General features: G+C 57.3%; 1 protein-coding gene across 1 annotated transcript in view; it reads right to left on the reverse strand.

The window, feature by feature from the left end:
• WNT3A (Wnt family member 3A) overlaps positions 1 to 3,967 on the reverse strand; it is a 47,017-nt gene extending 43,050 nt beyond the window's left edge. The window contains exon 1 of the mRNA XM_032628329.1: positions 3,773 to 3,967. Within this exon, the coding sequence (XP_032484220.1) occupies positions 3,773 to 3,843 (71 nt within the window). The 5' untranslated portion in view covers positions 3,844 to 3,967. The remainder of the gene's footprint in view (positions 1 to 3,772) is intronic.
• Between the last annotated feature and the right edge of the window lie 7,599 nt (positions 3,968 to 11,566).

An 11,566-nucleotide genomic window follows, 5' to 3' on the forward strand; every position in this document is an offset into this window, starting at 1 on the left:
GCCTTGCTCAGCCCTACCAGGTCCCGTGTCATCTGACACAGGCAACCTCTCACCTTGTGTAGCTGCTCATCCCTCCTCCTCCTCAGCCCCCACCTCACCCACCCTTTGAGGCTTTGGGACCTGGGCAGTGCCTCCAGAGCCCTTGTTCACTCTCCCTGAACTCCATGTGCACCTTCACCCCCAAATAGTGGGTCCCACTGAGGGAAGCCTATGTCCCACCCGGGACTGAGAAGACCCCTGGGCCTGAAGAACCAGTGGGGCTGGCGCCAGGAAAGGCTGTGCAGAGAGGAGGTTCTAGAAGGTGGGGGGCAGGTGACAGCTGAGCTGGCCTTCCTTGGGGTCTGGACACATTCTCAGAGCAGGGTGTCTGTGTGCACATGAGTGTGGGGTGCCGGGGACTAAGGAGGAGGGTGAAGAGGCAGTGAAAGGTGGGAGAACCGGAGAATGCTGCACTGGGAGCATGTCTCAGGCTACTGAGCTGGCCCGGGGTGGGAGAAGAGGGGACGTGAACATGGGAACTTCCCGGGCCAGCTGGGGTGATGTCCACTCCAGGTGCCACTCAGTGCTGGGGAGCCCTAGGTCCATCAGAAACTGGTGAGGAGCTGGGTGGCAGGAAGGGGGTCCCGATAGGGAAAGGGGGACCTGGCTCTCTGGGCAGGTGAAAGCACTGCTGCTGGAGCTCTGGGGGCAGTGAGGGTATGGGGTTAGAGTGGAGGGTGGGAGGGCAGTGAGAACAGAGGCAGAAGATGGCGGGAATGGAGCACTGCAACCTGGTGGGGGAAATGAAGGGGCCTGGCCCCATGGTGAGGGGGCAGGGGAGAAAACAGGCTGACCTCCAGGGCCCTGGCTAGGCCTCAGGGGGATCACAAGATGCCATCAGCCCAGACACGGGAAGTAGGAGGCAGGTGCCCAAAGCACATCATGGAGCACAGGTGCACACTGGGTATTGTTCTTCAAGGGTTCCACGTGCTCCCCTTGACCATGATGCCTGTTCTGTGTTCGCTTGGATCCTTCTGATCAATTCTAATTAAACAAGAGTTCAGTCTGGACAAGGGGAGTGAGGGGGAGGGGGCTAGGGCCGTCTGGCCGTGCTATGCCTCTGGGGTCAGGTGCCCAGGCCTCTGTCCTGTCACCTCCCAGGTCTCTTCTCTGGATCCCACCCCCACCCCGTTGTCTGTCACACAAGGAGCACAGACCTCTTGGAGGTCTCCGTAGCTTTCAACATTCTGGTCTTAGGGCTGTCTCTCTGTGCCTCTGTCGGAACCTGCCTTTGGACCTTGAGCATCTAGGGTGAAGGACACTCTTCCGAGACGGTCCCGGGGAGGCAGTTGGCTCTTTAAATTCCCACAGGATGCAGCACCACCTCCTCCTCTCCTTCCACCCTCCCACCAAGCCCACACCAACTTCAAAGCCTAATTACTCCCAATTTGGGTTGTTTCCTTGTTTCTCCAGGTGAGGAAGTCCCTGTCACTTTCACTTTCATATGCGAGGAGCTGGGGGTGGGGTGGAGAGAAGTGATGAGAACAGTGGCTTTATTTTGGGGAGGGAAGGTGAAACAGAATACCAATTAGGGAGGCTGAGTGTGAAGGTGAGAAGTTACAAAGAGAGGGTCTCCCTCCAAGGCCTCACTTGGGGAAGGGAGGGAAGTGGGAGAGGGGGTTGGCAAGAGAAAGAAGGAGCCACCTGTGGGAAACTCCATCAGGTAGGGTATGAAGATAGAAAGCCTTCCGCCTGCTATGAAACTCCATTTCTTTCTCTGTGAGCCCTCCTTTTCATTACGCTCATGTCCACTGTGGAGACCACCACGTCCTTCCTGTGTCCAGCCTGGGGGCAGAGGGGAGGAGGAGAGGAAACTGCTGGTCCTCAGTAAGTCCTGAGGTTGTGGCCACCGAAGATGCTTCTTCCCAGGAAACAAGAGAATCACTGAATGTGAGAATCCTATGGAGAGCAAAGTGGGGGGTTCCATGGCGCCGTCTTCCCTCTGGGGCCAAAAGGTTGCTCTAGACTCTTGATTGGGTGGGTCACTGACCAGGAGTCGGTGGGGAGGGGACGCCCCTCCCCACGGATCTGGAGAATGCCGGATACACTAAGCATGTCCCAGGATCCTTTCAAATGGAACACATACGGCCCAGGTGGAAAGGGTGACATACGTGTGTTGAGGGGAGCAAGGCCAGGGACACTCAGGGCCAAAAGGACAAAGATTCCACCGCGTAGGGTGGCCAGAGGCTGGTGACACGGCCCTTGTTTATGGAAGAAGCGCAGGGGCGAAAGCGCTTCCACTAGCGCCCAGGAATGCGGCGGCGGCGGCGGGTTCTAATTAGAAGCCTGCGCGGGAGCGGGCGGCCGCGGGGCTCTCTCAGACGCGCTCCCTTGGTTCCCCCGGCGTCAGTGTCCCCGCGTCGGGAGGCACGCCCGCTGTATCCTGTGCTCCAGAAGACGACCGGGCGCTGCAGGTGCCGCGGGGGTGCGGGACGCGCGGGGGTCCCCGAAGCAAGTCCCCGCCTCCCCGCCACCTCTCCCAGGCCCTCGTACCCGCCGGTGCCTCCTTCTTGCCCCGCCCCGTCCCGCCAGGCTGCGCCTGGACCCGCGCCCCACACCTAGGGCGCCCCCGCTCCTGAACAATCTCGAAGAGAAAAATTATTATCGGATTAGATGTACTTCGGCTCACTCAGTCTCCCCCCGCCCCAACTTCCCCTCGGCGTAATTATTATAATTCCAGGCAAGCCGTCGGAGAGAGTTCCTGGCTGTGTGTGTGTGTGTGTGTGTGTGTGTGTGCGCGCGCGCGCGCGCATGTGTGTGTGAAGGCTTGTCTCCGATCTGGGTCTCCTCCAGCGGCGCGCCCAGGCCGCTCGGCTCCCGCATTCCCCCCAGTTGTGTTCGTCAAATGTTGGGCATCTCAAAGCGCCCCTCCCCTCTCCACTGGGGAGCCGGGGTGGCCCTTGCCTGTGGGGAGCTCTACCAAATTCGCTTCCCTCCTCCCCTCATGATATGTGCTGCAGACCCTCAGGACCCTTCCCTTGGTTTATCTGCACTTCCATCGCCAGATTTAGGAGGGTCTCACGGGAATGTGTCTTGTCTGTGGTGGAAGACGGAACGCCCCAGCCCTCTCAGATGTGGGTTCGCGGAGCCTCTCACTAAGGAGCCTTCAAACGCGATGCTTTCTCCCTCTTTACCTCTCCAGAAGCCCCTCCTTAGCATCGCGGTCGGGACAGCGGCAGGAAGGCGCAGGAGGGCCGGGTGCTGGCCCCAATGCGCCCGCCACTCCCGGCCGAGTCTCCGCAGTCTTTACGTAACTACGCTGCTCCGAGCTGTTCGGTCTTGTCTCACTGACTTTGTTTTAAGGTGTGTGTGTGTGTGTGTGTGTGTGTGTGTGTGTGTGTGTGTGTGTGTGTGTAAGACATGTCCTTAAGGAAAGTCTCAGGCGGATCTCCCTCTCCCAGCTCGCCCTCCTGGCTTCTCTTGGCCTCTGGTGCCCGAGCTTTCATGCCATCTGTGCTGTCCCACTTCCTGCCTCTCCCCAGCTCACTGCTCGCCCCGTCCGACGCCGGGAGCCCCTCTATGCCCGAGGGATCGATGTCCGCGGAAACTCCGCCACCCGCGTCCCAGCCCCGGCCCGAACAGGTCGAAATTGGCCGCCAAGGAAAACAAACCACCCTCGGAACAGGAGGGCTGGGCAGAGCGCGGGCTCTGGGCCACCGCGGGGCCCTGCCCGAGGGGACGGCGGCTGGGGGACGCACAGAGGCCGGGGAGAACGTGAGGAAGGCTCACTCACCACCAGATCGGGTAGTTGCCCAGCGCTTGCTTCAGGCCGTAGAGGAATATGAAATATCCGAGCGGGGCCATCGCCGGGCGGGAGATCTCGGAGGGCCAGGAGTCCGCCCCGAGAGCGCGGGCGCCGGAGCGGGCCGGGCCCTGGGAGCTCGCGGGCGGCGGCACTGGGCCCTCCTGCGGCCGCGGGGTGCGCGGGGTGCGCGGGTGTGCGCGGGTGTGCGCGGGTGTGCGCGGGTGCGCGGGCTCCGAGGGCGGCGCTGCGCCAGGTGGGACGGCGGCCGGGCGGCGGGCCGGGGCCCGGGGCGGCGCGGGACGGCGGGGGCGGGGCAGCGCCGCGGGGGGCGCCCGCCGGGGCCTGGGCCGGGGCGGGGCAGGCAGGGGGCGGGCGGGGCCCTGGGAGCTAGCTCGGTGACGGCTGCAGCGCGGGCCCCTCCCGTGGCCGCGGGGTGCGCGGGGGTGCGCGGGTGCGCCGGCTCCAGGCTTTGCGCTGTGCCAGATGGGCAGCTGGCCTGGCGGCTGGCCGGCACCCGGGACTGCATGGTCCGCAGGTATCCCCTCCGACCTCCCGGGCCGCGCCCCCTCGGGGCTTATGGGCGGCTCCTTAGGTGTGGAGCCCCGCGCGCCCTGCGCTCACCGTGCGACGCGCTGTCCAGCTCTCGCTCCTGCCTCTGCTCTGTCGCGCACTCTGTCCCTTGCCCTCTAGGTGGTCGGGCTGCGCCTCCATTTCGTCCATCTCCTTGCTGGGGTTCCGTTCGTCCGAGGCTTGTCTCCTCGAACGGCCCCTTGCCGATCCGCTGGGAGCTGGGCCGATGGCGAGCGGCCAGAATGGGGGCAGCCTGTCTGGGGACAGCTGCTGGGTGGGCATTTAGGGTGCAGCCACGTTTCTGAAAGTCACTATTGGGAAACAGTCCAGCTCTGTTCAGGGCCCAGGTGTTGACGACTCCTCTTTCTCCCCTACACCCCACCAGGGAAGGGAACGGCAGTCCTGGTGCTTCCGGTCCCCAGGGACAGTGTAGCCGGTTAGCGCCCTGGCTCTGGGACCACTGACCGCCGAGTCTGCCCAGGGCTGCTGGCCTCTTCAGCCAGAAGGGATTTCTGACAACTTAGGTCAGCCTTATGATTTTTGCTGATGGGGAAAGGGAAGACCAGAGAGGGAAAGTGACTTATCCAAGGTCACAAAGAGGGGCTAGCCAGTTCTCCAGCTCCCAGTCCAACGCAAAGCTCTGTTTGCATATTCACCTGCAGCCCAGGGAGAAAGGAGCCAGGGTTATTTGGGGAGAGGAAGAGGAAGATCCAAGTCGAGACGTCTTCCCAACTTCCCTTCCCTCCCCCACCTTGTGCATTAGCAGGAGACCCAGTCAGTGATTGTGAAGAAGGGGTAGCAGGAATCCATGTCACCGTTTCGCAACTGAGGGGAGGAGAGCCGTGAATAAAAATCCCAACTCCAGTCTCTTCTATGATGTCTCTTTTCAAGTGGACATCAGCTCCTCCACAGCGCCTGAGCCTTGCCTTACCATGTGACCTGCAGAATGTGGGGGCCCGATGGAGAGGCCACTGGCGGGCATGTGGCTGCTTCTCGGGGCAGGGAGTGACTCAGCAACCCTCCAGGTTTAGGCAGTGGCTGGAGAGCAAGAGGCAGGCCGTACCCCACGGCATGCTGCCCCTATCCATCTTGGTTTTCCCATCTGTAAAGGGAGCCTGTGGGGTCCTGTGGACTCTGGACCAGGGGTCACCTCAGTGACTGCATCAGGGACTCCTTCCCAGATGTGGAGGGAAAGCCATTCCCTTTCAAGGAATGTTCTCTTTTCTCTGCACTGCCAGTGGGATCCAGTTGAGTCTACGCATGCCTTGTCCTTCTACCCCTCCTCTGAGTCACTGTGCCCCCTCACCTGAAGAGGGAAGGACGGAAGAATTCTGGAATGAGGCGGGGTGGGTAGTTAGCTCGTCTTCCTCTGGACTTCCCCTCTCTCTCAGTGAAAATCCCACCCAATTATCGCATTACTGGGGACTGGGCTGTGGGAGTGGGGTGGGGGCCAATCCCAGTGTAGCAGGCTCCCACCCCTGCCCTCCCAACTGTGGGGCCCTGGGATTAGAGCTGTTATGAGGAGCCCCCAAGAGGCTGCTGGCTCCTCACACACAAAGGGCGGTGGCTGTGCTCTACCAAACGACCAAAGGACTGGCTGTCCCGCTGTGATGGGCTCTGCGGAGAATGGAGCAGGTGGGCGCTGCCGCCTCAGTCCTCCCTCCTGCCACCTCACTTGCCAGGCCCCTTCTTTCTTCCTTTTGCTGCTTTCTTCTCCCTCATTTGGTCCCTGCCCTCTGCCTACACTAGGTGGTAGGGAGGGAGAGTAAGCTGGGCACCCTGAGCTTGGGGGAGCCTCCCATGGTGCAGGGAGAGAGAGGGAGAGCTGAGAACCGCCCCGATCCCGCTCCCACGTGAAGACTCCCAGTTCTTTAGAGTTCCTTGAAAAATGTGCATCACAGCGTTCCTTTGGGAGAGCTGCAACCAGGGCAAGCTGCATGATGGCACTGGTCCGGAAGCTTCCAGAGCTGGCCCTTTCCACATGGTGATCTTGCAGGGCGCTCTTCCTTTGCCCCCATCCTGTGGTCTTTTTGAAAGCTTTGACCTCAAACAGCCCATGTGAGTGCACAGAAGAGGGGGAGAAGGGATCTCCAGACAGGTGGCGGGACCTCGGAGAGAAGGCTGGAGAGTGGTGCCACCTGAGTCTGGATGGCAGGGGCCTCCAGCCCTCCACAGACCCTGTGGGACTTACATAGAGGTTACGGCATGGGGGAACGGGGGTCCCACCCCATTTTCTGGGCATGATAGAAGCTCCCTAAGTCTGTTTCCCAGAAGCCCAGGAGCATGGGGATGGGGGCCATCCCCAGGTTGGGGTAGAGAGAATGCAGGTGCAGGAGGGGGATGTTTCTATCATAACTTGAGTGAGTGGGATTCTTTCCTGCTCCCTGATGTTCAGCTGAAAACTCTGCAACCTGACTTAAGGATAGAGTCAACCTGGTGGTGTGGCATGCCTTTGCTCCACGCAGCTGCTCACCCTGGCCGTTGAGTCTGGGCTCCCTCCCTGAAGGTGAAGGGGAGGATGCCTTCCTGGCAGCGCCCTCTGCTGTCACACAGAGGGAGCTTCTATGACGGACCCTTGGTCACAGGTCTAATTCAACATTCTGAAGAATTTATGGATGCCCCTGGAGAAAAGATCTTTTTTTTTTTTTTTTGCCTCACCATAGGTCTTCCAGAGGCCCCTTTGGGGCTGTGTTCCTTCCAGAATAGTCCTGGAGGGGAAGGAAGGTATGGTCCCAGGAGCTTTGGAGGCCCCTGCTGGGAGGTGGGGGAGGGAGGGCAAGGACCTGGTGTGGAGGAAAGAGGCCAGATGAGAGGGCACTTTGCTTTCTGAGGTAGTGAACTGTCATCTGTGGTAGCATTTGAATCCCTGCCTGGTAAGTATTAGATAGTGGTCCTTCCTGTACTGGAGAGAAGGGAGGCAGACTTTCAGACACTAACTGCCTAATTATTCATTCACTTCCTTCTTTTCTAAAAAGTTGAGGGGAGGCAGGAAAGGCTCTGGGTAGCCAGTGGCTGGAAGCCGAGGAGCCCTGCAGCTGTCACCTCAGAGGGGCCACAGACAGGATGAAGCAGACAGGATGAAGGTCTAGGGTCAGAAGAGCAGGTGCTCTCTTACCTCCAGGCCCATTTGGTTCTAAGCCCCTTCTGGAAGCTTCCCTGACCTGCCTGGGGGGCTGTCATTCCTGGAACACCTGCTCTTCAGGGGTGGGGTGCTTGTACTCAGAGGCAGACTTTCTGTCCATGCTCTGTCATTTTTTTTCACAGTGCCCCAGGCCAAAAGAAATGCCTAAAAGTTTTGTTTAGCAAATAATTAGGTCCAAATAATGTATTAATTAGTAGCTCTTGGGAAAAGAAATGTTTATAAGTTAAAAGAAAAAATACTGTTTTTGTTTCATTGTCACATAACTGCAGTTACTTACCAATGGGAAGTGTGTGCCTGCAGCCCCAGGGAGGACAGCTTACTTTCTGTTCTTCAGCAGTTTTCATTTGGTACTTTTTTTTTTTTTTTTCCGGTACACGGGCCTCTCACTGTTGTGGCCTCTCCTGTTGCGGAGCACAGGCTCCGGACTCACAGGCTCAGCGGCCATGGCTCACGGGCCTAGCCGCTCCACGGCATGTGGGATCTTCCCGGACCAGTGCACGAACCCGTGTGCCCTGCATCGGCAGATGGACTCTCAACCACTGCGCCACCAGGGAAGCCTGGTACTTGTTTTTTAATCACAGCAAAAGCCAGAAACTCAGCCTCACAAAGGAATGTGCCACCGTCCAAGCTGAAACAGAACTGCCTGGAGCCAGTAGGTGTCTGTCCTACAGAGAGGACCATATCACCACGTGTTCCTTGAACATTTAAAATATCCTGCAGTACCCCGGGAATTTGCTGTGGCACCCCAGGGTGCCTTGGCACAAAGTTTGGGAACCATGATTCTTGGGTGGGCCTGAGATGCATGGGTCGTCTTGGCTTTTCTGCCTCCCCCATCCCCTTCTTTGCTGCAGGTGCACCTCTTCATGTGTCCTACCTTGTGTCTAATCCTGCTGTGTGTTCATTGGCTCTTACTATTGTCCACATCTTTCCATCTTAGTCTGTAGTTTTGTTAGTGTTCTAAGAGCCTCTCCTCTCCAGTTCAGATCCCTGGTGAAATTTTTGCCTCCTCTTGTCTCTCTGGTAGGTTCTCCTTGTAAAGACAGGCTGTTGGATCAGATGACTTCCCCAGTGCTCTTTGAGATGGTGACAACATCACATGCTCTGGGTGCCAGGGCTCTGCCCAGTGCTGTGGGGCCATGGTCTCACCCAGCACCCTCTAGAAACATCTGTCTCTGCATTCTGGGCAAGGAGGCTCAGTGAGGGTTATGATACAACTCTCCCTGGGTCCCCAGAGGGAGTCAAGGAAGGATTGGGGTCTCAGTCTCTCTGAGACTTGTGTATCTGGAGATAATGTGTTCCTCACAAGAATAAGTCCCTCCAAGATTTGAATACTGGTGGCGGGACTCATAATTCTGAAGGCTGTGTGGCAGGAGCCTGAAAAGCTTATGGCTGGGATGGAGAGGGCATGCAGGGAGGCATGTGTCCACAGGAGAGCAAACTTGGTCTGTGTCTGCTCATCTTTCTGAGCTGACTCCTGTGGACGAAGGGTGAGGTACCTGTTGGGCTGGGTTACCTGCCCTCTGGAGTCCCTGGAGAGAGCATTTGCAGAGGTTTGAGGAAGTCCCTTTGAGAATAAGTCCATCTGTCTCAAGATACCATCCCATAGCTGGCTCTCCCCTCACATGGTTACCTCTCCTAAGTTCCCCTGAGAGTTCCATTTTGATTTTGATCAGAGGGTCTGATTTATGGAAATGACTGGAACCTTAGGTCAGCCCCTTCTTTACACAGAGAAAGTAGGCTCAGGGTGAGCAGCAGAGACTGAGGATGAATGCACCCTGGTTTCCAGATCTCATACCCCAGGGATTCTTCACGCCTTTCAGGACATCTGCTCCTGGATCACCAAGCACCCAGCCTCTGGATGTCGAATGGGAAGCTATCATCAAAGGCTTGTGGGACAAATATCCCCCATAATCCAGTCTCCAGTGTGCAGCCCTACCTCATGTGTCTTTCTGTGTAAGCACCCTAACCTTCCATCCCCTCCACTTAGGACTTGGAGCGCAAGAGACATGGCTGGTTCTATTCTGGTTCCAGGTTGCATTATTCTTTTTGGTTTTTTTTTTTTTGGCCACACCATGCAGCTTGCGGGATCTAAGTTCCCCCACCAGGGATTGAACCTGAGCCACTTCAGTGAAAGTGCTGAGTCCTAACCATTGGACCGCCAGGGAATTCCCAGGCTGCATGATTCTTGAGCCTGCTCTCCTCAGATGGACAGAGGTGGCCTGATGTTGTGGGAATTGTGGATCTCTGTGTGGGGAACGAAGGGAGGGTGGAATCCAAGAGTCATGGAAGTAGGGCTACTGAGTTTTCTAACTTCCTAAGTAGCCACGTGGTGAATTCTGCCTAAAGGAATGAATGAACTCTCTAAATGCTGGCACCACTCAGTCATAGACTCATGAGGCCCAGAGCAGCTGAATAAGTAGAGCCGTCAGATCTTGGCATCATTTGATTCTCAAAGCAGGAAGCCACAGATAGAGTCTTAGAACCATAAGAAAAAAGAATTTCAAAATCAACATCGTGGAATTTCTGGAATCCTAGACTCTCATCACAACAATTAGGATCTGTAGGTTAATTGTCCCAGAATCTTGGCTTCCTGTGGGGCATAGAATCCTGACTCTGAGGCCTCGCTCACCTGTAAAATGAGAGTTCTATATTATCCCAGCCATTCTTTTGGGTTTTTAAATTTATTTTTATTTTTTTATTTATTTTTGGCTGTGTTGGATCTCCTTTGCTGTGTGAGGGCTTTCTCTAGCTGCGGAGAATGGGGGCTATTCTTCCTTGCAGTGCACGGGCTTCTCATTGTCGTGGCTACTCTTGTTGCGGAGCACGGGCCTCTAGGGTGTGTGGGCTTAAGTAGTTGTGGCTCGCGGGCTTTAGAGTTCAGGCTCAGTAGTTGTGGCACACGGGCTTAGTTGCTCCGTGGAATGTGGGATCTTCCCGGACCAGGGCTCGAACCCATGTCCCTGCGCTGGCAGATGGATTCTTCACCACTGGGCCACCAGGGAAGTCCTATCCCAGCCATTCTAATGTGCTAAGTTTTGTTGCGACAGCCTCCCTGTGGTGCCATTAGTGTTTGAGGGGCCACCTGCCAAAATTCCGCTTCTAGGACAATACTGCCACCACGTGGAGATGTTGAATGAGGTGGCATGGGTGGGACACCTGGGGCCACTCCTAGGTCCCTCACCTGCAGTCAGTGCCCAGCTGGGCACAGCTGTGGGTGGAACAAGCCTCAGCACCTCCCCAGCCTTTGGCGTTCCCAAGTCTTGAGTGCATATGATCCTCCTCCTGGTAATGGCAGGGACCACAGTCCCGGCTGGTCTGCATTAGGCAAGCTGGGTGATCACTTGGTCCCAGAACCACTTGAGAAGCGGTGTTACCATCCTCAGGACATGAGTCAGAGCTGAGGCCTGGAGGACTTGAGCGCAAGATCCATGGGGCTGGCATTCAGAGGGTTAGGATTAGGGACTGGGTGCCTCCTATGCAGCATCTTTCCTGCCTCCCTGTCACCCAGGCTCACAGTCTGCAACTCCCTCTGCACTCGATTGCCCTCTGCTTTGGTGCACTGAACCCTCAGCATAACCTTCGGTGCCTCCATCAGTGATGGTGGGGGAAGAATATGCACCATCGGCTGCCATCTCCCTGGGCTGAGCGAGGCTGGGGTGTTACCTTCCCACACCTCCAGGTCGTGGTCAGTGGGTCAGGAAAGGTGAGGCGCGATCATGGGAGGGAGGGGAGGGGGGCTGAGGCTGTCCAAGGTCTTCTCTGACCACTCCCTTCCCCTCTTGCTGTTCTCTGGCTCCAATGAGACTTGACAATATGTTTCCTATGAGGCCATCAGCCTCTTGGTGGGCCTTTTCCCTACCTCCCTGCTCTGCAGAGCCTTTCTACCTAGCATCCCCACCTCTCCCTACCAGTGCAGCTCCTTCTGCCTGCTCTCAATAGGTATCCCTCCTCTCTCATGTTGTCCAGAGGGTTGTACTGGGAAATCGAGGACATCAGCGTTCCCCATATGACCTGCTGTGGGGCTTCCATCTCTCCTGCCTCAGAGGATGAAATTTCCACCAGCCCAGTTC

The sequence above is a fragment of the Phocoena sinus genome, chromosome 3 (genome assembly GCF_008692025.1).
Source record: "Phocoena sinus isolate mPhoSin1 chromosome 3, mPhoSin1.pri, whole genome shotgun sequence".
NCBI lineage: Eukaryota > Metazoa > Chordata > Mammalia > Artiodactyla > Phocoenidae > Phocoena > Phocoena sinus.